Raw genomic sequence first — 26,212 nt, 5'->3', positions numbered from 1 at the left:
AAGTTGCTCCAGCTCGTTCCAGCTACTACAGCAACAGTGGAGCGGTCATTCTCAGAACAAAAGACTGAAAACATACAGTCGGAACAGGACTGATCAAGGACGAATTTCTTCACTGGCACGGATCTCCATTGAGACAGAGAGACTTGGACTTCATTTCGTCTGTGTAAGCTCTCAGTCGTACAGGAGTGGTCCATCGATGAAACCTTCTCATCGTTGGACTTCATTTATAAGTAAAGGTAACACGATAATAACGTTGTTTAATTAATTTTTTCTATGCTACAGTTTGTATACAGTATATAAAGAATGCTGACATGACATTTTAAACAAAACACGTTAACTGTTGCCAATCAAATGGTGAATAAGCTACTCTGTGGAGTTCATGTTTGTAAATCCGACTGCGTCAGTGCCTCACCAGCCATGAACCTCACCGCACATCATTGCTGAAGACCTATTTCAGTTCATGAACAAATTCTCGTATTTGTACCTCCATAAAGAAGACTATGAAATGTTGACTTTATATGGTTCATTTGCATCCAAGTAGATCAATCATATAAATGCAACGGTCGTAATTCTTTTTCATAAATTACCGTACACATATACAGTGGGTATTTTAACTCTTTCTAATTTGTCTCCAATATCTAAAATAATAGATGCTTTGCATAGTACACAAAATTGTGTATATTATAATAATAATAATACATTAAATTTCTAAGCGCCTTCCAAAACTCTCAAGGACACTTTACAGTCACAGGATTTTTTTGTGCGGGTGAGCAGCGGCAGCCATTTGTGCCAGCGTTCACTCTACCCGGAAGTACACATTTATATAGATGATAAATGGTTACACAATGCAGATAAATTGGAAATTTCTGTATGGATGGATGAACCCAAAAGTGATCATACCCCTCAATTAAAAAAAAAAAAATATTTAGCTGTATCAGTATATGGGACACTGTACATTAAAATGACATTGTACAATGTAATATTTGTGAAAATGTAAAAATACAATACATATTGATTTATATAGCGCTTTAAAACAGCTGAAGCTGTGACAAAGCCCTTAATATGGACAACTATCATATAAAGGATGTAAATGTAAAAATAATGCTCTTCCTTCAAAATAACTGAGCCAGTATTGTCAAAATCACTGGCAAGAAAAGTGTACATTCGTAAGTGAAAATATCTGGACCCAACTAGCCATAGATGGATGGATGCAATAATGGATAGCTGGGTGGATGGATGGCTGGCTGGCTGGATGGATGGATGGATAGATAGATAGATAGATAGATAGATAGATAGATAGATAGATAGATAGATAGATAGATAGATAGATAGATAGATAGATAGATAGATAGATAGATAGATAGATAGATAGATAGATAGATAGATAGATAGATAGATAGATAGATAGATAGATACGCACAATTTATGCAAAGCGGGAAGTAGCATAATTATTAATAGTAAAGATGTATTTTAAACATTGTCAATGCTTTTTAATTGTTATATCTTCTATTTGATTTGTCGAGGATGACTGACCTCCAGTCGAGGCCAGCGCTTGCTAATATTTCATTACATCCTGATTCACTAACATGTAGTGTGTGGGATGGGGGAGGGTAGGAAGAGGAAGTGCGTGTGCGTGCGCGTGTGTTTGAGTCCGTGTGCGTGTGTGCGTGTGTGTGTGTGTGTGTGTGTGTGTGTGTGTGCGTGCGTGGTAGGGGGAGGTGGGGGTAAAGAATGCTTGGTATGTGCGGACGACACTAACACGAAAGGCGGCGATGGATCCGCGCGCCGACAAATGAAACCTTAAAAAACACGTTCTATTTGCTTTCAAATTGATCCCGAGGCACCTACTCGTCAATATACGACACACGACGCTGCTAAACGTCACATGTAGTTATTTTACGGCTTGGTAACACAGTCGAGTTGACGCCACAACCCCCAGATGGTAGTGTTGGTTTGGTCCGTAGTAGGTGGGACTGGCGAGCGGTCTGCACCAGGACGTCGTAGATCAATGAACCGGACCGGAGGCTCGCTCGATCCACTGGCGTACAACAAACTGAGCTAACTGGATAAATGTGTCACCACCAGAGCATAAGAGAGTGCACGCACGCTTTGTTCAACTTAATCAACCCGTTCAGTATGCCGATGGTTTGACCAGACTGGTTATTTTCAAGCCTCACTCGCCGCTTCCGACCATTTCATTGGATCTGCGATTTTTTAGACGGGGGATATCTTTTCTGGAAATCGAATATCTCTAACCTCCAGGATGATCTTTGCAAACACGGGCAACCCATTGAAAGCGGCCACTCGCAAGCAGGTAGGCCATTATGTTTTGCTTTCTACTTTTGCTGTCACTTTTCAAATAAACCAGAGCCTGAAATGACATTGGGAAGCCCTGCCCTCTGTGTTTGGTTTGCAATAATCTAACAAAACACCCTTGAAATATCAAATGATTAACAATAATAGAGGCGACTTATGAGGATGCCGATGAAACCATTCTCCAGAGGCTTTTAACTGTTCTTTTCCGTATAACCTTGTTTGGCCAGCTACTCTGTTCAAAATGATCCATGCTTATTGTGGTCCTCTTTTCCTGGCTACCTGTATTCATCCACTGAATTCTGGGGGGTGGGTGGTCTCATGTCCGTGTGCACTCTTCATTTTGACCTCTCAGGTGAACAAAAAAGGTATGTGTGCGTGTGTCACTGTGTGTGTGCGTGCATGTGTGCGTGAGGGGTGGGGGGGGGGGCAGTTGACGGATTGGAAGGCCTCTTGGTTTCCAGTCACTCTGATTGAGATGGTAGATTGATGTAGGAGTTTTTATGGGCCCTCGTGGTTGAAATACGATCACAGCCGAGCCGATGGAGTGAATTACTTCGGTGCATTGACAACCACCTTTAAGATTCTATCCATATAATTCCATCAAATGATAGTAATTCGATTTGGTCAAGGTGATTCAGTGTGCGGAGTTTTCCCCCTCGTCTTCTGCTTTCCCCCTCGTCTTCTGCCTGTCTGATTGGAGCTGCCCTTTTTGATGCTTTGAAAAAAATAGTATTGTCGTAAGTATGTCTATATCAACATAAAAAAAAACATTTTTTGAAGGATGAACAGATGTTCCTGCTACAGTTCAGCATTCTCTAAATGTATCCTTCATGGATGTTCAACCATCAAATCATCACATAACTCGGTAAGAAAATCTCGGTTTGGGCTTGGCATGATTGTGATTGGTAACCAATAGCTGTTGGTCTTACTGGGGTTTTTCCTTTGGTTACGGACAGATGGCACTGCCACCCCTTTGTGTTTCAACTGATCTGGGCTAGTTGGGAGCTATTTGAAAGGATGAGTAAGGGGAAGGAAATGCTTTGCAGGGCAGTTATGTGCTGATTTTCTCACAAGAATAAAAAAAATGCGCTGGATGTATCACTGTTCTGCGGGGGTGTGATGGTTTAAAACTCTTTTTTTAGCAGGCCCCAATGTGGTTATAGTTTTAATGGATGTGAAAGTATATTGTATACATGACCAATGTCACCATACACAGTCAATGGAAATATAGGTTAAGGTAGCAGAACAGATTCTCATTTGAAATCTCGACCTGAGTAAAGACAGCAAGAGTTTAATAAAGATGTTAACTTGTTAGCTTGGTATTTGTGAAATATTGTACTCGTTTTTTTTCATATTATACTTGCTGAATGGCATCTGTTGCATATGTTTGTTTTCTGGGTAAGGCAGCGTCTTGAGTAACAAAATATATAAAATTTGCTTTTATGACATTTTGCTGAATCATAGTGCCAAATATAACTATATTGGCCTGAGGGGAAGTGCTTCAATTAGCCATGCCATAGCCATGTCCAATTTCAATGAGTGTTTTGCAGCCATCTTGTGGCATTTGTCAGCAATTACCCGTACTGTTTTTTTATGTGTGCGGATGGCAGTTCATTCATTCATTTTCCAAACAGCTTTATCCTTACTGAGGGTCGCGGGGGAGTGCTGGAACCTATCCCAGCTGTCTTCGGGCAGTAGGCGGGGGACACCCCGAACCAGTTGCCAGCCATTCACAGTCGATGGGAGTTTGTAGCAGATTTTTGGTCCTTATGGCAGGTCGAATAACAGACGTTCACATTGACTCTATCAGCACCTTGCTGTAATTTTGTATAAACGCACATCAATTTTATTTTCAGAACTATTTTAAAACTTAGAAGTCAACCAAAATAGTTTATTCATCTATTGTAAATTGGTTCAACAACAAAAAACGTTTGCATTCAGCCAAAGTTTGGCATAGTTTCTCCAGAAATTTGATGTCAGCACACCTGATTTGATCTAGTGGACTGAACTGTTTTACAGTGTGTGATTATGTAACTAGTTCTCATGAGTGGCTGACCACGAGCAACTATACAGTAGTTATAACAGTCTTACAACATGCAGCGAGAACATGGACTAGCCAATCCAAAAACAGCATGTCAACAACATGATCTTTCACATCCAAAATTACATTTAATGTTTGCTGTAGCAGTACGGTATATAAAGTATATTTTGTTTTACAATAACACTTCAAATGTGTGTAAAATTTTATATGTACCATCGGTGAAGGTGAAATGTGAATTGTCTCTGACATTGACATGCAAAAGTGCCATCAGTGATGCGGTCATTGCCAATAGCTAGAAAAATGCCAATTAAGATATGTACATTTATTATTTTGATAAAATCTGTGGCAAATTAATGAAATGACTTGTATCAAAAGAGCACAGAACAACAATTAAACAAATAAAAGGTGAAAACAAGATGTATAAATGTCAAACAAAATGTATAAATGTCAGATGGAACCATTTATTGTTTTTTATTTTTTTGCCAAAGTGGACTCATGGGCGACTAAGTAGGACATCACATTTCAAATTATTTCATCCACCTTAAAACTATATCATAAAACTATAAAATCATCATGCTGCATGTTGACAATCCACAAATCTTCTGCAAGAATGTCCTATGCACAGATGAGCGAAAATGTGATTTTTTTTTTGGCAAAACTCATCAGGTTTACATTCACAGATGCAAAATTGAAATAACAAAAAAAAAAAAAAAAACAAGGAAACAACAGCGTCCTGACTGTAAACATGGATCCTGCACTGTTCTGAATTCTCAAGACTCTCCAGGTATTCTAGAGAGAATTACACTTGTACTTCCTGAGGCTGCTAAAGAAGCATGGCCTGCCACAGGAGGTGCTGCAACATTTCTACACGGCTGTCATCGAATCCATCCTGTGTTCTTCCATCACCGTTTGGTTCGGGGCCGCCACAAAAATGGACAAAATCCGACTTCAACGGACAGTTAGGACGGCGGAAAAAATCATTGGCACCGCCCTACCCACTCTCGAGGACTTGCACACTGCAAGAATCCAAACTAGGGCGCGGAAAATCCTACTGGACCCTCCGCACCCTGCCCACCACCTTTTCCAGCTACTCCCCTCAGGCAGGCGCTACCGATCCATGCGCACCAAATCCAGCAGACATTTAAACAGCTTCTTCCCCCAAGCCATTAACTCTTTGAACTCTTTCAACAGTAGCCAAAATGGAACTGTATAGTGCCACTTAGCAGTTTTTTTGACAACGATACTAGTGCAGCGTGTTCTACCGGAAACAAATTCCTTGTGTGTCCTACATACTTGGCAATAAAGATGATTCTGATTCTGATTCTGATTCTGATTGTTGGAAAAGCCTGACCTATGTTGCAGGTCTTGCAATAGTACCCTATGCCATAGGGTACTATTGGGCCTCTGGGTCAAAACACAGCGAAAAACACCACCAAAGAACTGCTCAGGGCAAAACATTTGACTCCTCTGAAGTGGCTTTTTACAATCCCCTGATCAAAATTCTATTGAACATATGTTCACGGGGCTGAAAGATTTGAAGAAGAAAAATCCATTAAAGCTGAGATAACTGGAGCAGTTTGCTTCTGAAGAGTGGGCCAAAACACCAGGTATGAGGTGCAGAAACCTCAATGGAAAGAAGGAAAAAATCGCACCGTTGCTTAAATTGCCTCAAAAACACATGCAACAACATATTCACTTGAGGATACCATCATTTTTGTCCAGGCTGGTTTCATGATATATATATATATATATATATATATATATATATATATTGTGGTATATAGTGGATTCTTAGTATAGTAGATTCTTTCCTTACAGACAGTGTCGGTGTTCAAATACCTGACATGTTTCGGCGACTACTTCCGCCTTCGTCAGAGTGTCACGGATGTTGGTGTGACGCGCCATTTTCAGCTGGTGTTGCTATGAGGGCATGACCTACCTGTCAGATCTGACATATAGTGGACTATTCATTCATCAGTGGAATACAATTGAGTTTGGAACACTTTTTTTTGAGAATTTGCTTAGTCTCCCCAATGTATTGTTCTTTACAATTTTCATATTTACAATGTATTGAATAAACTACAGTACTGAATAAACTACAATACTGTACAGTACTACACATGGTTAACTGTACCATTTATGTCACAATTATATTGTGCCAGATCAATGTCAGCTGATGGAAGTTCTGTAAAATATACTGAGCACATAAATAAATTATGAAAAATATTCTATGCATTATAAAAAAGAACAAAATATATGCATTTTACAAGATTAATCCAAACAGCAACACATCACAACACAGATGGACATAATGGACATTTGGCCCACTCTTATGTCCGTCTGTGTTGTGATGTGCTGTGTTTTCACTCCCCAACTCATGACTTCATCTTGTGCTCAAAATCAAGCAATACCCTGGAAATAGAAGCGGCAAATCTTTTTAATGTATCATGGGATGTATTTTAATATTTAGTCACTTTCAGTGTTGACTACGTTGAGGGGATTGCAGTCCTGCATATGGGGAAGAACGACAGTGGATACTAAATGGAGAGTGATTTTTAGCACAGCCCATGTTTTTATAGTGAGTTACTGTAAATGCCGAACCACATTGGTATTATCCACCGCTTTATCCAAAATGGCCCAAAAAACTAGTGACATAACGATGCCCCGTTGAAACTAATGAAAATCATGAGGCGTCAACGTGGAATGCATGAACAAATGGATATTTTTTTTCTGTATTCATTCATGTTGTATTTTATAATTATTTTAATTCTTTCTGGAGAACAGTTCCTTGTGATGACAGTTGACCAGGATTCAAATCTGATTATGTTGCTCCCGTAACTTTTCGATAACAGTGGCCCTCCTGTGTACAGTCGTACCCCATGACTCCGTCCAGTCCTAGTAGCAGCAGCAACAGCAGCAACACGGGCTTGGAGCAACTCAGCAAGACCAACCTGTACATCCGAGGCCTCCCTCCTGCCACCACCGACTTGGACCTTGTCAAACTTTGTCACCAGTGAGTGCGGGATTATATACTATCACCCAATTGTGTGTGTGTGTGTGTGTGTGTGTGTGTGTGTGTGTGTGTGTGTGTGTGTGTGTGTGTGTGTGTGTGTGTGTGTGTGTGTGTGTGTGTGTGTGTGTGTGTGTTTTGTTTGTTGCAGTAATCAAGTGTTGCTAAGTTTTTTAGAAGTTGGTTTACCACAGACGCCAGAACGTTCCCTCCCTGACTGTCATAGTCTGAATAGTCTGATGGGGTTCTGCACATTTCTCACATTGTTTTAAGGCTTTCCACAGAGGAAATGTGGACACCGGGTAGCTCCAGAGCATGTTTGTGGCCCTGGCATACTTAAATGAATTTCGCCGGCCAGAGCCAGCATCAGCGTGGTGGGTCTGGGGGGGCATACTACCAATCAACAAATATGTGGTCATATACATTTTCTCATCTCAAAACATGCAAAAGGAGCCCATTATTAATGTATAAATCACATAGTGTTCACATTGAAGTTTTAATTGAACACTGTGACTTCCACACGAGATTTTTTTTCAGTTTACAAATTTCACCAGTCGTCCATGCTAAATGGAAGTCTTTCAATCAGCACATCCCGCCTCCGTGCTTTCTCAGAAACTAACTAAATATTGAGATCTAAAGTAGCACCTGGTCTGCAGGATCCAAGATCCAATGGACCACTATCCGTGTGGAGATTGAATGCGGTCGATGCCACAGTTAGCCGAGTTTTGTCTCCTCTTTTTCCCACAAGCATATGGGGTTGAGGCATTCATCCATGTAACCAGTAGCAGCTGTTTGTGTCCTTTTCGCTTGTTTTGTTCATGCTCCTGATGTTGCTTGCCAGCACAAAGCAGAAATGAAAGCACTATTTTTGTAGCAACAAGGTTTGAATGGTGATGTCAGCTCGCCGTTCAGTCTGTTTGTGCACACGTGTCAACAAGCGGCATGCAATTTGTTTCACATTTCAGGTCCAGGGTTGTGATCAAGCCTGTGGGATGTACTGTTGTTACATCCATTTTTTTGTCCCTATTTGGTGCGCAATTGGTTTACTGTGTTGAAAATAAAAGGTTGGGGTTTTGTAATTTACTTATAGCAACTGATAGAAAGATGTACACAAGCAAATTAGGAGTTGATCATGGCTCTTTGCTTACTCCATCATCCGCATGATGTCTGTGCAGGTATGGCAAGATTCAGTCGGCAAAGGCGATCCTGGACAAGACAACTAATAAATGTAAAGGTCAGTTAAGGATCATTACCGAGCCATTAAATTCTGAAACAGTTTACTTATACTTTAGTAGAGACACACATTTTTTACATCTTACGCGTAATGTTTTGCGCGCGGACTAAACGTACAGGGATGCTTTGTCTTATGACTGACACGACCTATGAGTTCTTCGCTGTTACATTTTTTTCAAGTTACAAGCACGAAATGGTGCAAGTTGGCTTCACAACAAGCAGCAAGCAGTGACCAATTCTCAGAAATACATTGCAAGATGCAAACACAAAACAAAGAGCATTGCAATATATTTTCCATCCAAACCATAGCTTCCAACTCAAAGCTAACACACAAATAAAAACACCAAAGGTAACATCGATATCAGACTTCAACACTTCAATCAAAGGATATTTGAACACAAACCATTCAGCATCATGTGTAAAGAGACAATACAACAATTATAACCCAACCATGAGGTTTATTTTTTTCCCTGGCTTATTCTCAATACAAAAATTATAATGTTTTGTGTTGGTGTCGTGATAATGAAAAAAATGTTAGAATGCTATTGTAATGTGGAATTTGAATAAAAAACTGAAATCCCCCCCCTTTTACCATCTCAGATCAACCGACTAAATCAAGAGGCCCAGTAACCATTCGGGCCCATTATTGACAGCCTATGTTCTTTAAACGTTGCTATCAACAGCTGTTAGTGCAGCTCTTAGAGTCACCTATTTGTGAAACTCCAACTATTTGAGTGTTGCTTGTCCTTGCGAGAGGTGCATATATGCTGCTAAACCTGGTGACAGCTAATTTTGGGTCAGAAGAATACACTGAACTGGTCACCAGGCAGCCGCAGGGCACAAGGAGGCTGACAACCATTCACACTGACGTTCTTACTTACAGACACAAGAAACTCATCTTTGTTTATTAGGCCTGCCTCGAATATACAGCCCCTGTTGGCAAAGACACACATGTCAGAAAGAGCGCAGTGGGCATTGAATCACGGCAACTCTTTTGAAAATGTGTTCTGCGTTAGTCAAAGTCAAGGCACCACTATAATTGGCCAACAAAGATGATGAGGATTCTGGTCTGTATTTATTGGCTCTTCATGTAAACAGTGCTACTCTGCCAACTACAGGTTATGGCTTTGTGGACTTTGACAGCCCAGCGGCTGCTTTGAAGGCCGTGCACGCTTTGAAAACCAGCGGCATTCAAGCCCAGATGGCCAAGGTGAGGAGTGCGTGTGTGTGCGTGCATGTTGCATTCTCTTGCCACAAAGTTATCCGTACTTCCTCTCTGAATATGTGTGGTGTGCACTTCTGAATGACATGAGACTGGTCACATGACCTCAGCTGACAAGCTGTTCTTCCCGTGACCTCATTTACGTTTGCTCTATAACCAGATGTCATGTCTCCGTCTGCCAAGTAACCTGTCAGTTATGTCTCACCAGACCACCAGCTTGCACACTGACACACAGCAGGCTTGTGTTCCTGCTTCACAATGTCACACTAGCTCATTAATGGTGGAATACAAGTGTAATATTCCCTTGAAATCTGTTCAATCTCCGAGTGTTTTTAATTTTTCCCCTATACGGTTATTTATTTTATTCTAGTCAGTATGATTTGATCACCCACAACTAAATCGCCGTTTGTGGAATGACAAGAAAATTAATTAACTACTCCGTTGTTGTTATTATTGTGAGAGATTCACGGCCTTGTGCATATAAGTGTCGTCACATCTGCATGGTAGCAGGAAAGCTGCATAATTAAATCTGTGAGTCATCCTCAGTTCGCGTTCTGTTCTATAAGTGCTTTTCTCACTATTTCTTTCTGCCACTTCCACAGCTCAGACTGTGTTGATGTGCTTGAATCCGCAGATAAGAGTTAATTAGCGAAAGGTTGCTCTCTAAAGACGCGGATGTAGCAGAGCTGATGGGAACAAACAGCGTAGCTTGGATACGCAACTCTCCTGATGTTTCTCAGGGAGGCCGACGAGGCACCGGAGTGCTGCAGTGCAGATGGATGTGTCTTTCAGTATATCGTCATGATACATTTCAAACTCGCGGACGATGAGCGAAAATTGGTTCCCATATGTAGTATTGTAGGAAGTATTTCGTAGCAACTGTAATCACACTCGCTGTCATGAAATTGAAAATCAAGTAGAGCACATAAAGAAAAAGAAGAAACACCGGCACATTTATCCAAATATTAAACATTCAGTTGAAATTTTCATGTATTCTGTCGACAGCCCGGTGGTCGTTTGATTAGCACGTCGGCCTAACAGTGTGGAATCTGCATGTTCGACCGATGTGCATGTGGGTTTTCTCCGGGTACTCTTCTATTCCAAAAACATGGGTGACCGGTTAATGGAACACAAAAAAATGGTCCCTCGGTGTGGATGTTTGTGTGGATGATTATTCGTTTCTGTGTGCCCCGCGATTGGCTGGAAACCGATTCAGGGTGCCTACTGCTTGAAAACGGCTAGAATAGGCTCCAGCACACCCCGCTACTCTTGTGAGGATAAGCGGATCAGAAAATCAATGGATGGATGCATTCTGTAAAAATCCTTGAAAAAAAACGTGTTTTTATGTTACCTCGATCAAATCTCTGAATCACGACAAACTGCAATGACGACACTCAGGATAAAAACCATGACCATACTTCCTCTTTTGTCTTCCTCTCTGTGAACAGCAACAGGAACAAGATCCAACAAATCTGTATATTTCCAACTTGCCTCTTTCTGTGGATGAGAAAGAGTTGGAGAACATGCTGCAGCCTTTCGGCCAAGTCGTTTCCACACGCATCCTCCGCGACTACGGTGGCAACAGCCGGGGTGTGGGCTTTGCCAGGTCGGTCATAGATGAGCCAGTGAAAGAGTAACCTCGACACTTGCGTTTGTTTGCCGGTTTGATTTGATAAAGGAAGAACTAGGGTTGCACAATTTTGAAGCTTTTCAAAATTGGAAATTGTTTGGAAATGTTGATAGGAATTAATTGGAATGAATGAGAAACGTACAAAATTGAAGGTTGTCTCTTAATAGAGAATCACAATATAGTTAGTCAAAAACAGTCGGAACAATCCTGACTAAAAGAGTTGCATATGTGCAGTGGTCACTAGACTTCAGAATTTCACAACTGTTTTTTTGAGTTATATGGTGTTGCCTGGTTAATATGTTTTTGCAAGTTTTAGATATGCCATCAATCAAGTGAGGTGAAAATACATTGCATAGTAAAGACACTATCACACATTCCAAGGAAAATGTCTTTTACGTGGATGTCTGCCTATGACGAATCAAAATGCATTTTCATTCAATTACCCACATGTTTTTCACCTCTTTGTATCACGAGCAGTGATTTCCACAAGCATGTTACTGGTATTAATTTTTTTTTCAGATAAGTCCAGGCGAAAAACCCCCAACATATTTTTGTTTTTTGTCCTGTTCATGTACTGTATACTACACACTTTAATATTACTGGTAAATTGGGGGGAAAAAGCATTGGGTGATAAATAATTAAATTTACCTGCTGACCTTTAGGAGGAAAAAAAAACTACTGATTCCATCGCACCCTATCTCGTAAAGCAGTTTAAATTTACTCTCCCTTCAAAAATAACTCAACATACATGCATCAACACCAAAACTGCTGGCAACAAAAGCGAGTAGACCCCTGAGTAAAAATATCAGAGTCAATTATCCATTTTCCCATCCATGTGTGTGTGACTGAATGGATGAGTGGCTGCACGGATAGGTAAATGGATAGATGAATAGGTTGGTGTTAGAAAGGAGGATTCAGAAGCTACACATCGGTGGAAAAGGATGACATGCCGTGGCGACAAAATTAAAGGAAAAGAAGATGCACAAGAGCAAACATTTGTACATTTGGCTTCACAAACACTGACAGCTGTCTAAATAGATTTAGTTTTATACCACAAGCTATAAAGTAGATATAAAAAGTTGACACCCTCTTGTTCTAATGACAGTTTTGTGAAGAAAGGGTGCAAAAATGAAAACAAAAAGAATCTTTTCCAAATGATTTTCTACCATTCCGACTTCTGAGGTATGGAAATCAAATGAATAAAACAAAAATTGAATGAAAATATTATAACACAGAATAAAATGATCCGGGCGGCCCGGTAGTCGAGTGGTTAGCACACCGGCTTCACAGTGCAGAGGTCGCCGGTTCGCGTCCCGGTCCGGCCTCCCTGTGTGGAGTTTGCATGTTCTCCCCGGACCCGCGTGGGTTTTCTCCGGGTCCTCCGGTTTCCTCCCACACTCCAAAAACATGCATGGCAGGCAGATTGACCACTCCAAATTGTCCCTAGGTGTGAGTGTGAGAGTGACTGTTGTGTCTTTGTGTGCCCTGCGATTGGCTGGCAACCAATTCAGGGTGTCCCCCGCCTCGTGCCCGAAGGCAGCTGAGATAGGCTCCAGCAACCCCCGCGACCCTAATGAGGAATAAGCGGTACGGAAAATGAGATGAGATGAGATGAGATGAGAATAAAATGATCCCATTCAAATTCACATCTTAAATTAGGAGTCAGCAAGCATGTGCCACCAGTACCTCTGATGAACTCAAAATCAAATTGAGATGGCATCTCCTGACATGTTGTCAAACAATATGCAAAAATGTCAATGTTCTGTTCCTGTGATGTGTATTTGGATGTTGATTTTGTTGTTGTTGTTGTTGTTGTTGTTCAGTCAAAATATAGCCTCTTGGTGTTGCCATGCCACTCTAATCTGCCCAGGCCCTTTGTTGAGCTAATCACTTTTCACATTCTCCCTCACAAGACCAGAGCGTGATGGCCTTTGATGATTTCCACATTTTCTCGTCTTTTGATTGATCAGATCAAAACCCTTATAGAGCAGCCAATTGGGAATTGCAAAAAATCTGCGCACATTTATACATTTAATAAATACAATACCTGGTTAGTAAGATGTGTTTTTCTAATGCTTTTTGAACAATATTTTATTCAGAACTAATATTGATGATATGTGTGCCACAAATTGTGTGCTGATATATTGCTTTTTTTTGGTATGACATTGATGGATTTTGGAATGGCGACATAAGAGTGGAGGTGGTATTAGTGGTGGATTTAGTCGGGTAAGCTCCTACTGAAGCCCCTGGTGCCAAATTCACTGCCCACCCTTTGTAAAACTAATAATAATATGTAATTTGATGTGAATTTGACAATGACAATAATGATCGAATGTAATAGAACATTTTGCACCACCGCTGTGCGCCAACGTCAGTCTGTTCATAGTTGTTGCTCCCTTTCATCTCTTACCAGGATGGACACCACCGAGCAGTGTAATGCTGTGATCTCACACTTCAACGGGAAATTTATCAAGATCGCCTCCGGAGCACTGGGTATGAAAGCCATTCCCCTTTGTGTAGGCGGTGATGTAAATGGCTGTTCTTAACCATATTCCTCTCCTTTTCCCTCAGCTCCTTCTCAGCCCTTGTTGTGCAAGTTTGCAGACAGCCAAAGGAAGAAACATGCTCACGGTGGATATGTTCCCAATGGACAGACAGGCGATCTCAGACTAGTATGTATCAGCTTTTATGGTTTCTCTACCTAAAATGAAAAGTAGATGTAACTTGCTAACAGCCTACACCGTTTTTCTAGAGGATATTTTGGGTCAAATTTGATGTGTTTTGACATTTGACAATAAGAATACATTCAATGTCATTCACTGTTTCACCCTAACACGTGGTGGCTTTTCCTGAAGTGACACCAAATTCTCAAACATCAAACTGTTTGTAGATGTTTTAGATGTGGCACTGACATTCCTCCCAATCAAAAACAGTGCTGGCATATCCATGCTGCTCAGAAGGCACAACGGCTCAGCACAGTCTCCTCCTTGATGAATGTTATCGCCAAAAATGCTGAAAAACAATCCGTATCCGTTCCGCGCGACGCACAACTCAGTGTGACGAAAGAAAACACAAAAACAACAAAAAAAAGCAAGGCTCCTGAGAGCACTGCCTGACGGCTGCCTACTCGCGCGCCATCTTGGACTTATTTCATCAAGAAGAATGGAAAAATCTTGAAACTGTACATGTCCTGAATTATTATTGGACAATGGCAGTCTTCGAAATGGATCTTAAAACAGTCCCCAAAACTGTCTGTGTCCCACTGTAATTGCATAAGTACCTAGAGAAATTGTAGCTGCTGGTCTTTTGAAAGAGTAAATACTTTGAAGTCAAGCAACCACTATATACTGTACTGTATATGTTTTGAGGACAGTAAACACAGTATTTACGGGGGAGTTGAAGATAATCTCTAAAACGGTCTGTTCCTCCCACATTTGTACAGGTTCGGGTGAAATACCGAAATACAAAAGCTGATGTTGTGAATTTTCTCTTTGCAGAGCGCAATGACTCTTACCTATGATCCCTCCTCAGCAGCTATGCAGAATGGGTCAGTCACATGCACAATGTGACTCATATATGAGGAGACCTTTTCTATCCAAGAGCTTTATTTTCAAATGCCCTGTTATCCAGGTACTATCCATCACCATATCCAGTGCCCAACAGGATAATGACCGTGCAGCCGGCTATGACGCCCTACATGTCTCCCCTCTCTGCTTACCAGGTAGGCTTCTATCAAGCAGCAGCTGCAGCGGTTATAACTGAATTAAGTTCATGTTCACTCTTCTCGACTGTGTGTTACATTTAAGATGAAGGTGGTTGCATTATTCCCACCCCCGAGAAATGTTGCCATCATGAGTCATCATGAGTTGCCATCATTATCCTTAATTTCCTAGGCCCATAAAAGCTCTTGAATTATGTAGTCAGAAGGACATTTTTTCCCCAGGACACATTACCCTTAATCACGCACAAATTGGCCATGGAAGTCTCTTTTTACCACAATTCTTTGTCAAAGGAAATAGTTATGTGTCTTTAACTTGTTGCTGCCATTTTAGTCTGGTAGTTTAATTCTTGTATATGATGTTAAACCTTGTAAATGGCCTAGTGGAAAACAGCATTGATATCTCTGTTATTAACTACTGACTTTAAAACTCATATTGGTTTAACATAGTCAGTTTAGACAAAATGACATTCTTTCTGCTCCGTGGGAACGACAAATATTACTAAAGTTCACTTGCAGGGCATCTTTGATTCTTCTTGTTGTGATTTTCTTTCTCCATTACTCAGCATGTCTTCTGAAGTGCCCCCACATATAGTGGTGATAGAAACGATACATGGCAATTGAACAAGGTTAACTTTGTGGGTAGGATTAGGATAATCGGTACTTGGGCCGAAATGAAATGAAAACACAACTGCTGAACTTGGATTTCATTGCCTCTATGCTCAACATACAACCGTAGTTACCTCAATGATTGATACGTCTGTGTAAGCTCTCAGTCGTACAGGAGTGGTCCATCGATGAGAAGGTTTCTTCAGCCGTCATCTGTAAAAAAGTGAAGGTTTTGGACGTTTCGCCTCCTATCCAAGAGGCTTCGTCAGCGAACTAAAGTCTGACTGGTCGTATCGGCCCCATTTATATATCCCTAATGTCCAGACATGGTGGCGCCGGACACAGCTATGATAGGTCCCTACTCTCCGGTTGGGGGGGGGGCAGGGGAACCCTCCCTGTGGCCCCACTGATTGTTCCTACATTCCTGACTAACGACTGGCCTATTACCCCCACTCCCGCTGGTATCACCTCATCAGCATAACGACCCTCATCAGCATTGCGAAAGTTGCCTAACCTGTTTTGCCTAAGCAGGCTATTGTATGAACGATCCAAATTGAACCTCACCCCACCAGACCGGTTTAATGAAGGATTTTGTTGTTTTATAAGAATCGCTTCTTTTACCCCCCTTTCAAACCATCTATGTTCTTTCGCTAAGATTTTAACCTCATTGTCGTCAAATGAGTGGTTGCTAGCTTTTAGGTGCAAATGTACTGCCGATTGAGGCCCACTAGTATTATCCCTGCGATGTTGATAAAGTCTTTTTTTGAGAATTTGTTGAGTCTCCCCAATGTAATGCTCTTTACAATTTTCATTCTTACAATGTATGGAATAAACTACATTACTTTGTTTTTCATTTGGTAGCCTATCTTTTGGATGCACTTATCTTTGCCTTAACGTGTTTATCGGTTTGAAATAAGTAGGAATTTTATGTTGCCAATGATTGATATAACTGTACAACTCTCTTCTTGCTGTTTGTTAGTGTATTTTCTGTTGTACATTTATGGGATATCCATAACATCTTGCTTAGGCTCCATGTGCCAGTGTACCAGTTCATGGACCTTGAATTGAGTCATAAATTAGTATATCTTTATTCCCACCAACATACCATTTATTGAAAAAACATTTCCAAATGTAGTCCAGTATGTCAGAGCAATTATGTTTCCTATTGGAAGCACATAGTAATGAGTATTTGGTGCAAGAAAAGAAATGTCTTCCTTGTTCTGAATGAGCCAGATTTTATTTCCAGATTATTTCCTAACACAAAAATGGTTCATTTCTGAAAAAAAAGACACATTTTATTTTTTTTTTATTATTTGATTTGATTTTTTTTTTTTTTTTTTACTGCACAGCATTTGTGAAATTATTTGTCTGTTGTCTTGCACATAATGCTCACTTATTATAGACAGTAGCATTGTCCCCATCTTGTCATTTCAAAGGTCCAGAGTCACTCCTGGGTGGCACATCAGCCATATATCATGCAGCACCCGGTAAGGCAATATGCATTCACCTAACATATGCATGTATGTATACACATACTGTCTGTAATATAAGCATGTATGGGTGTGTGGCTGAGCCTCAGCTGTAAAACACAAATTCCTCACTTAAATTTACCTTGTTCTTTGGCTAAAACAGCAACTTTTCCTAAATTCAGCATTTTATGCTCCATATAGCGACTTAAAGGGTCAACCCAAAAATTGTTGGTAATGCAGAAATGTATTTTGTGTTTATCATTTTATATGATGTCAACAGTTTTGTTAAGCGTTTTGTTCCAGCTTCAGCTGTTAAAGTGCTTATATAAATCAATATGTATTGTATTGTATTCTAATACAGTACTGTCGCAGGTCTACACATGCACCCTAGCAGCAGTGCATTGAATTGGACTAGACTTTGAAGGGGAAATCAACTCCTGAAAAATCCTTTACAAGAAGACAGATACAATATGTTCTATCCCCCTCCACCAGTATGAACAGGGCATTCTGATTTACATTGTTTTTGTAGAATATGAGTTTGAGCATCAAAATCCATCTGTTTTAGCCGTGTCAGGGGGTGGCGATTTTGTCATTTTCTGTCTACTGAAAATAACACCAAAGTTGCTCAGAGCTCAAAGCTCACCTGTTTTCCGAAGCTAAGCCGCACACTAGTCTTTGTTCTGTGTTACTATGGTTTTCCCACTACTGTATGACATCTATGCACACTATAGTACAACCCTGATATTCTAGTAGCACAACTAATTGTAAACTGTGAGGCAAACGGTGTCTAGTTGACATCTGTGTGCTATGAGCACGGCTCGTGCTCTATGTACGAGAAACGAATAGAATTGTTTGGCACCTGTAGCACTACCAGCATGACATTATTGAGTGTACAGTGTTGTTTTACTTATAAGATGTAAAATGTAGTTGTCCGATGACTGTTTTACTTGTCATTCGACGATGAAAGTCAGAGTGCAGGTATGACACTTGTGAGTACGAGTGGTTGTGATACAATTCTGCAACAGCTATTGTGCTGATGTCTTATTGCTAACATTTTCCCAACAGCTATATAACATTTCTGCAGACTAGTTGTACAACTTTGCCATAGTACTTGGACAACTACATGCTCCGACTGAGGTAAAAACTAAGAGTAGTAATTTTGATATAAACTAGTCGGGGCCAGTAGGAGTCTGCTACTGTGTGACACATGTCAAAAATGTTGGGCCTAGTAGTGTTACAAGTGCATTATACTAGTGTACAAATAAGGTTTAATCACATACTTGTCATTGAAGAGTGTCTTCTAGCGGGGGAAAACAGTAGCAAGAAGAAATAGCGGAACTACTTCTCTCCCAGTTGTTCCCCAATGCAGTGACTAACACCGATCAAAAAAAAGCACAACCTGTATTTATTTACATGTTGCCAGAGTGCGTATGCGAGTGCCCATTTGTTAGTAGCAAGACCTTGAAGCCCTAGAGCAGCCTTCCCTCTCATTGAATCTAGCAGGAAATGCCTGAAGCAGCAACTGTCTTGTGACTCTTTGACTCGTTCAATAGATTGTTTCCAATGGAACAAGTGTCTATGAGAGATCTGCCCCCCTTATATTCAGTCCCCAAAAAGCGACAAGATGCAAAGCTGTTTGAGAATTGATTCTTTATCCTTGATATCTAGCTCATGCTCCCCCTTCACCACACTGGTGTTTGTTTTAACATAGTTTGACATATTAAATAAATGCTCAGACAGCTTTTCAAGTGTCAACTGAGCAGGGGAAATTGCTTAAAATTTCCTGGCATCACCTGTATACATATCTGTTGGACTGTACATGCTCTTTTGCACAGAAGCTACCTGCTGCCATTTTGTGTCTTATCATATTGGAGGAGCTCTGTTATTTGGTCTTTGGTGAAATCCACTTTTACCTCTCTTGCAGACCCCTGTGATGTCGCCCTCTGTGGATCCCACCATGTCATTGCATCCCTCTGCAATGATTACTCAGCAGATGGCTCAGCTGTCCCTAGGAAACACTGGAGCAGTAAGTAGAATTCTGGACTGATGTGGCAAACATACTCACATAATGTCATAGATGTGAGGATAATTTAATTTAAAAAAGAAATGTAAAAACGTTTTAACTCGTTTTCCTGTGTCAAATATAAAAAACAGTACAAACGGGAGACCAACTCAAAAGTTACATTCAAAATCAAAATTCAATTCCTTAAAGAATTCTACCCAAGTACAATAAACAGAGTATTTGTACTTTGTGACTTCCTTCTACTGATCCAAGCATATTCTTCATGACTCCCTTCATCATTGACAAGCATATATTTCTAAGCACACATTCAACCATTGTTGATTTTGTTTCCCAGTATATTGCGGCCAACCCAGGGGCCCAAGGTGCTTACATACCACAGTATCATCCCCTCCCGGCAGCACCGGTAGGTTTTCTCTACCCTTACAGCATTCTGTACATTCTCCTTAATCACCAGCTTTTACCTGAGCATTCATTTTTGTCACTCACCAATCATAACCAAAAGTCAAACCACAGCGCTTTCATTTTAAGTATCCGTTAGAAAAAAAATGTGTGTAGACAGACAGACAGAAAGACAGAGAGAGAAAGTCAGCTACTTTGATGGTCAAAAATGTGTAAAAACCCGTACAAAACAAAGCCCGAAATATCACGGAGTCCATATGACAATCTATGATAAAGCCGGGTAACATTTTTGTTAAATATCTCTTAGATTCTCAAATTGTGTTTCAGGAAAGCGGCACGCCACAGCAACTGGATTCCTCCGCCAACTCGTCCCCTTACAGTCAACTCAGCAAGTAACCACAGGTACTTGATGAAGATCATTTTTATAGTTTTCTCAACATCAATCGGTCACAAAACCACAAAATAATCCAAATGTGCAAATATCTTGCCAAAAGAATTATATTTTGATTAAGTAGCAATGCAGTTACTATCTCTCTCTCTCTGTCTCACAAACATATACACACACACACACACACAGCAGACGCTTGTTTGTACATTTGAACCTACCCGTAAATATGTTTATAGGTACTTATAGCCTAAATGCTACAAATATTGCATATTCTCATCGTGCCGTGGCCAATTCACTTGCACATGCACAATGGGAAAAATTGTGCAGGGCGTAAATCATGTACTACAGCAATAATTAAACCATGACATTATCCGATTATCCTCACAAGGGTCGCTGGGGGTGCTCGAGCCTATGCAAGCTTTCTTCAGACAGTTGGCAGGGGACACCCTGAACCGGTTGCCAGCCAATCGCAAGGCACACAGTAACAAACAACCACCCGCACTCACCAATGGAGAATTTTGAGTGTTTCATGAACATGCCTTGATTGTTTTTGGGAATGTGGAAGGAAACATGAGTACCCAAATGAAAACCCACGCGGACCCAGGGAGAACATGCAAACGCCACACAAGGAGGCCGGAGATGGAATTGCACCCGGTATCTCTGCACTGTGTGGTCGGCGTACTAACCACTCAACCAACCGGTGGCTAAGAATAACAAGTGTTTATTTAATTTACTTTATAGGACTGATTATTCATACTAGAATAACTATGTTACTTTTTGTTGGAATTGCCCAGATTTTGCAGTTATTTCTGACAAAATTTGGAATGTAAAGGCACTGCAAAATTCCCAGCCCTATGCAACCCGACTCCACATCCGTCATTGTCAACCATGCTTATTCTTCTTGTCTATGTTTTTAGGCCCAGCGATCACTCGGCAAGCCTGAGGGTTGATGAGAACGGGTTGATTAATCACCATTTTAGCAGCCCTCTCTGATTGGACCAGACACACAAACTTTTTTTGCACAGCCCTTTTGCTTGTGTTGGAAAACCAGGACAGTGAAAATGCACTCAAGCAGTTGGCTAATCATACAAAAAAAGATTTATTTTGATAAGAAACAACATGCTCTTCAAGTTTTTCTCTTTTTTCAAGAAGGATTCTCAAATTCCAGAGGACACCCCCCACCCTGCATTATCCACAGTATGATGTGATTTTACATGCATGAGATTGCGATACCCCACCGCTGCCCCCACTTTTAGGTTTTTATTGTTTTATAGCTATGTGCCCCTTGCAAAACCTTGTTTGCACTGACTTTTAAAGTAAAAAAAGAAAAAAGAAAAAAAAGAAGGGTTGTGTTTCACAATTGTCACAGAATCACATGCTTGAAAGAGGTGACCATGTCATGAAAAGGTGCCTTCCTAACCACCATCTTCCAACGTTCCTCATTGAACTCGATCAGGTGTCATTTTTCCCACCCCAATTCCATCGGATTGATCCCACACAGGAAGTGTGTCGCTATCTAGTCTTCTGGTAGCAATAATGAGTCTCACTGCAATACTGAGGGCAGGAAAGGAAAAAAAAGAATAGTGACAAACAAAACAACGCAACTCTTATTTTTCTCCTCTTTGTTTGTTTGTTTCTTGTTTAATAACCGTCGAAAGGACATCAAGTAGGAGCCGTGCTTTTTGAAACACAGATTTGGCATATTTTGTGATGTTTTTTTTTATTTCGTTTTTTTTTTTTGGATTGTTTGCCTTTCCAGTTTATTTCCTCTTATGGTCGGTTTGACCGGTGATCTACCTCATGGTTCTGAGTCTGCCGGTGTGGTTGGGTTTGCAGGTAAAGCCCCCCCCCCCCTTACTTTTTTTTTTGCGCCAGAGTGAATGAAGCAGAACAAAAGCCACGCTCGGGAGCTGGCCAACTCGGACTTCAAGCGTTACGTCTCTTCCCAATTGCAGCATTTTCTCTTCCATGCTTCTAAAACGAGGTCACTTTGCCACATCTTTATTTGTCATGACTTATTGTTTTAGTGTTTTGTTTTTGTCTTCCCCGAGAAAGGGAGTGTAGTTTAGTTTCCATGCTCCATTTAGAGCATACTGTAGGTGTCAAACTCATTTGGCCGCCACTTAGATTTTTTTTGTGGCACACTGAAAGCTAATAGTGTCTTGCTCAATGGAGTTGTTCTTATTTTGGGAGAAAAGCTCTCCAAATGGCTTTTTTTTTTTGTCGCGTGTTAGAGACATTGAAGCATTTTTTTCAAAAGCCCCTTATTTGTAAGGAGTCCCCCAAAAGTCAATATGTACGTCCTTTTGTTTTTCTTTTTTTTCTTTCATTATTTCACCTTTTTATTACTATTGACAGATGTGAGGCTGTCATTATGTTTGTGTACACATGGAACTTCCTTGCACATAGCTTGTCAACACATACTGAAGTAACATTGAAGCCTTAGAATAACCTGAAGTCAGTACGGGTAAAGCTTTCTCATGTTTTTTAAGTAACCGTTGAATCAAGCGAGCATTTGTTAATCCTGAGTTGCAGTGCAGCCCTCCAAGATTGACTTTGCTTTTGTCGTTGCACTTTCTTCAGAGGTGCTGGTCCCAGGCCGTTTGCCGCTTGCTGGACAACAACAAATCCCAGTTCAAGAAACTTGCAATACAAGCGTAAAATGTGTCGGTCAGTGTCAAGAAATCTTGTCAAACCGACTCTCAATTACAGTTGGGAATGGAAAAACTTTCCTCAAATGTCATTTGGCCTGTCATTGGCAAGTGTGTGATATGCTTACAAGAATTGCTGATGGTCTTGTGTCTGTGTGCACCAAATTATAAAAAAAAGTGCAAAGGGATGTTTGGGGTGCCCTGCTTATGCTGATCATAAAGAATTATGGACCTTCTGGTGACCATTCAAGTGAACTTTTTGTGACCTGAAATTGTGGTGAACTTATAAAGTATAAACAGGTAAACTTAATTTGACAAAAATTCTTTGAATGCCAAAGTAAACCGGGAAATGTGTTGGTCAATTCACAGATCACCCTTTATGAACGTTCCGTTCAAGAATAAATACTGAAACATGAAATTGTTTCATTCAAAGTACCGTATATCTTTTCCAAGGATGTCCACTACTGTGCCTTTTTGTGATGCTTCCAGTACCTCTGTTGCAATGTTCTGGTGACACACTGCCCCCCCCCCCCCCCCCCTAAAAAAACTCAGTGGATATATTGGTCCAGGTTCATCCATTCTTAGAGTGTAAAAAATACTCTCAGTATTTGCAAAGCACCTGTTGCAAATTAGGAAGAAAAACGCGAGTTGTGCCAAACGTATTGAAACTACGTAACTATTAAATGCCCAACTGTTCAAATTAAGACCACCTATTAAGATCTGGGAATTTACATTTGTCCTGAAATTTCACCTGAACCTCAATAGGCAAAGCATTTTTATTGTAGTGTTTTTGGTTGCGACTACTTTCCATTTTTCTGACTTGAAATTTCAGTTTGCTGTCATAAGGAACTACAGTCACAATGACACGCAGAGGAATCTGCGTATTATATGATTTCCCATGTAAATCTTTTTTCACAATCATAACATCGAAAGGTAACCGTTACTATGATGTGGGCGTGCTGAAAATGAGTTTGACACCCCAGATTTAGCGAATTATCTTACTTGAGCTCCTTCAGTACTTTTCAGCAAATGAATGCAGGCTTCACATATCCCTTTGATGAAAGAATCCGCCTTTGTCAATGCAACACCCCTCTGCCCCTGAAAGTTGGTCTTTTCAAGGTCACTCTAGGTCTAGGACTTTGAGTGACCTAGAGTCTAGGTCAAACCGTTGCTGTCAACATCTGCAGAGATTTTCCAGTGACAGAATTGTTGTTTATGCAACAAGAAGATAATATTTTCTGCCCTGTTTCCGATGTGCTATTTGTTTCAAAATTGCAATTAGAATTCATGAGTGTAATGCTTGATGGCCCGTGCTAGTTTGGTTATTATTGTTTCATTTCTTCCTTTTTTACATTTATGGACAATTGAGAAAATAAGTGTGTTGTTTGCTTTGCTTTTCTCTTCAAGTTCACTTGTTTAAAAATGAACTCTGTTATGACAGATAAAAAAGTCATACCTATGATGGTCAGGTTGTACGACTTGGGTACAAACAACAGGGAAAGACTTCAGTCACCAAACTTTTACTGCAGGTGATTCCACCAAAAGGAGGGGAAGATTAAAGAGGGGAGGGGGCTTGGTTAATATTGTACATTTGATCCTTGTTGTTCGCCTTGTCACCCTCAACTGACTCAAACAATCAACTCCTTTGCTCTCTCCTTTGAAAACATTTGAAACCGTGCTGAATAAAATACTTCTCTTTCTCTGATCTTCATGCATTGTCAGCATTTTTGCGGAAGCGCTACACAGAGACTGTAAGAGTCACAGAAAGACATAGACTCGGTATAATACCACTGACAATCCTGATGTCAAACAGTTGAGCATCTGCGAGACATGTTCAGTCCTCCGGAATTAAGAGCGAAAGTAATTATCTTCCAGAAGAGGACGCTGTTCACTCCCAGGCTGTCAAACTGTTTAATTTTGTGAGGGAAATCTCAATTCAGCCAGTAAAATGGATGACGTTATGTGTGTGTGTGTGTGTGTGTGTGTGGGGGGGGGGTGTTCATAGAAGCGTTCCGGTTGCACTATTTGCAGCACACAGCCTCAATCCATTCATAACTCTTAGGTCGGATCTCCCGACTTAAGCTCCGACTTAGGTGCATCTGATCGCTGAGACATAAAGGCACCAAGCTCCATTTTTTACCAGTCAAAAGAGATCAGAAGCACCCAGGTGCAAGATTAGCAATCGCACCATTTGCCTCCCCACAAAAAACACAAACACACACACACGACGATTGAAACTTGAATCCCTGCAGATGACATTGGAAAGAGTGTGTTGAGACTCGCCACAACCAAGCCTCATTTAGCAAGCCTCCATTATTCATTTCCATTCGTATCTCTCATTTCTGCACACGGGTGGTTCGACATTGGGGGGCTGAGACAATCATTTGGCAAATGTCTTTTAGAATATCAAAGTGCTGGAGCTAATGCAACTCCTGCCGCCTGGGTTAGAGCACTTGACCGCAACAATAAAAGTCTCTCTCTCTCTCTCTCTCTCTCTCTCTCTCTCTCTCTCTCTCTCTCTCTCTCTCTCTCTCTCTCTCTCTCTCTCTCTCTCTCTCTCTCTCTCTCTCTCTCTCTCTCTCTCTCTCTCTCTCTCTCTCTCTCTCTCTCTCTCTCTCTCTCTCTCTCTCTCTCTCTCTCTCTCTCTCTCTCTCTCTCTCTCTCTCTCTCTCTCGCCTATATCATCCAATTAAATATAAAAATGCTATTTGATATCATTGATAGTCTGGTTAAGATCCATCTAGCACTAGTACCTTATTCAGTACGCTCTTACAGAGGTCTTAAAAAGACCAAGGTCAATAAAACACATACTCATCAGAAATATATTTTGCTCTACCAACCAATCACAGGACTTGAAAATACCGACATCACAAGAGTGCCAGAACTCTGGCCCCGTGAGGACAAATTCCAAATTTGATTGGAAAAAGAAGTAGTCCCCTTGCTGATATAAGTCACATGGTCCAGCACGACAGATTCTGAAAGCTCTGGACAGATTAGATTGATGGGACAAAAACAATAACACTCACATGCACAACATATTGAAAGCAGCGCAGCGAGAGAAACGCTACGAAATAAATACAGTTCCGTGGGTTGTAAATGTAGGCCCGTGTTTCAGACCCCCACTGACCTATCTCTCAAGAAATGTAATCTACACTCCATAAACATTTTAGAAATTATTTGAGTGACCCTGATAGGCCACTGATGGGTGATAAGACGGCATCCAAGGCATTCCACGTGTTGAATGTCTGATTGTATCACAGTAAATAAAGCAGATCAAACATTGCGACAAACCCCCACCGCCCACCTCTTTTTTCATGTCGGTGCCCCGTGTCTAACCTTGGCCTTTCTCAAGGGATTACTGCCATGTGTCCCATCAGCTGTGGTGAATTAAAACCAGAGGCAGAGGGAGAGACCGAGTGAGTGACATATACTTGGCATGTTCCACGTGCTCACGGGCTTGATGACATTAACAACGGAATGTGATGGACATCTGTGTGTGTTTT

At 40.8% G+C, this 26,212-nt stretch overlaps 1 protein-coding gene across 2 annotated transcripts; it reads left to right on the top strand.

The window, feature by feature from the left end:
• Positions 1-1,960: 1,960 nt before the first annotated feature.
• rbms1a (RNA binding motif, single stranded interacting protein 1a) lies at positions 1,961-24,414 on the top strand. Of its 2 annotated transcripts, none has more exons than XM_088992267.1 (14): positions 1,961-2,314; positions 7,210-7,370; positions 8,543-8,601; positions 9,719-9,810; positions 11,271-11,428; positions 13,866-13,945; positions 14,024-14,124; positions 14,950-14,999; positions 15,083-15,173; positions 17,216-17,266; positions 19,173-19,274; positions 19,606-19,674; positions 19,998-20,072; positions 20,976-24,414. In XM_088992267.1, exons 1-13 carry the CDS (start codon positions 2,264-2,266, stop codon positions 20,064-20,066), a joined length of 1,134 nt encoding a protein of 377 aa, XP_088848393.1. In that variant the 5' UTR covers positions 1,961-2,263; the 3' UTR covers positions 20,067-20,072; positions 20,976-24,414. The 2 variants fall into 2 exon arrangements, with proteins under 2 accessions (XP_088848393.1, XP_088848394.1); XM_088992268.1 differs by having other exon boundaries at positions 1,963-2,314; positions 7,228-7,370.
• Positions 24,415-26,212: the final 1,798 nt, after the last annotated feature.

The sequence above is a fragment of the Hippocampus bargibanti genome, linkage group LG03 (genome assembly GCF_051943395.1).
Source record: "Hippocampus bargibanti isolate YZ-2025 linkage group LG03, ASM5194339v1, whole genome shotgun sequence".
Lineage (NCBI taxonomy): Eukaryota > Metazoa > Chordata > Actinopteri > Syngnathiformes > Syngnathidae > Hippocampus > Hippocampus bargibanti.
The sequence above is the reverse complement of the archived record's forward strand: the minus strand, read 5'-3'. Positions and strand labels throughout refer to the sequence as shown.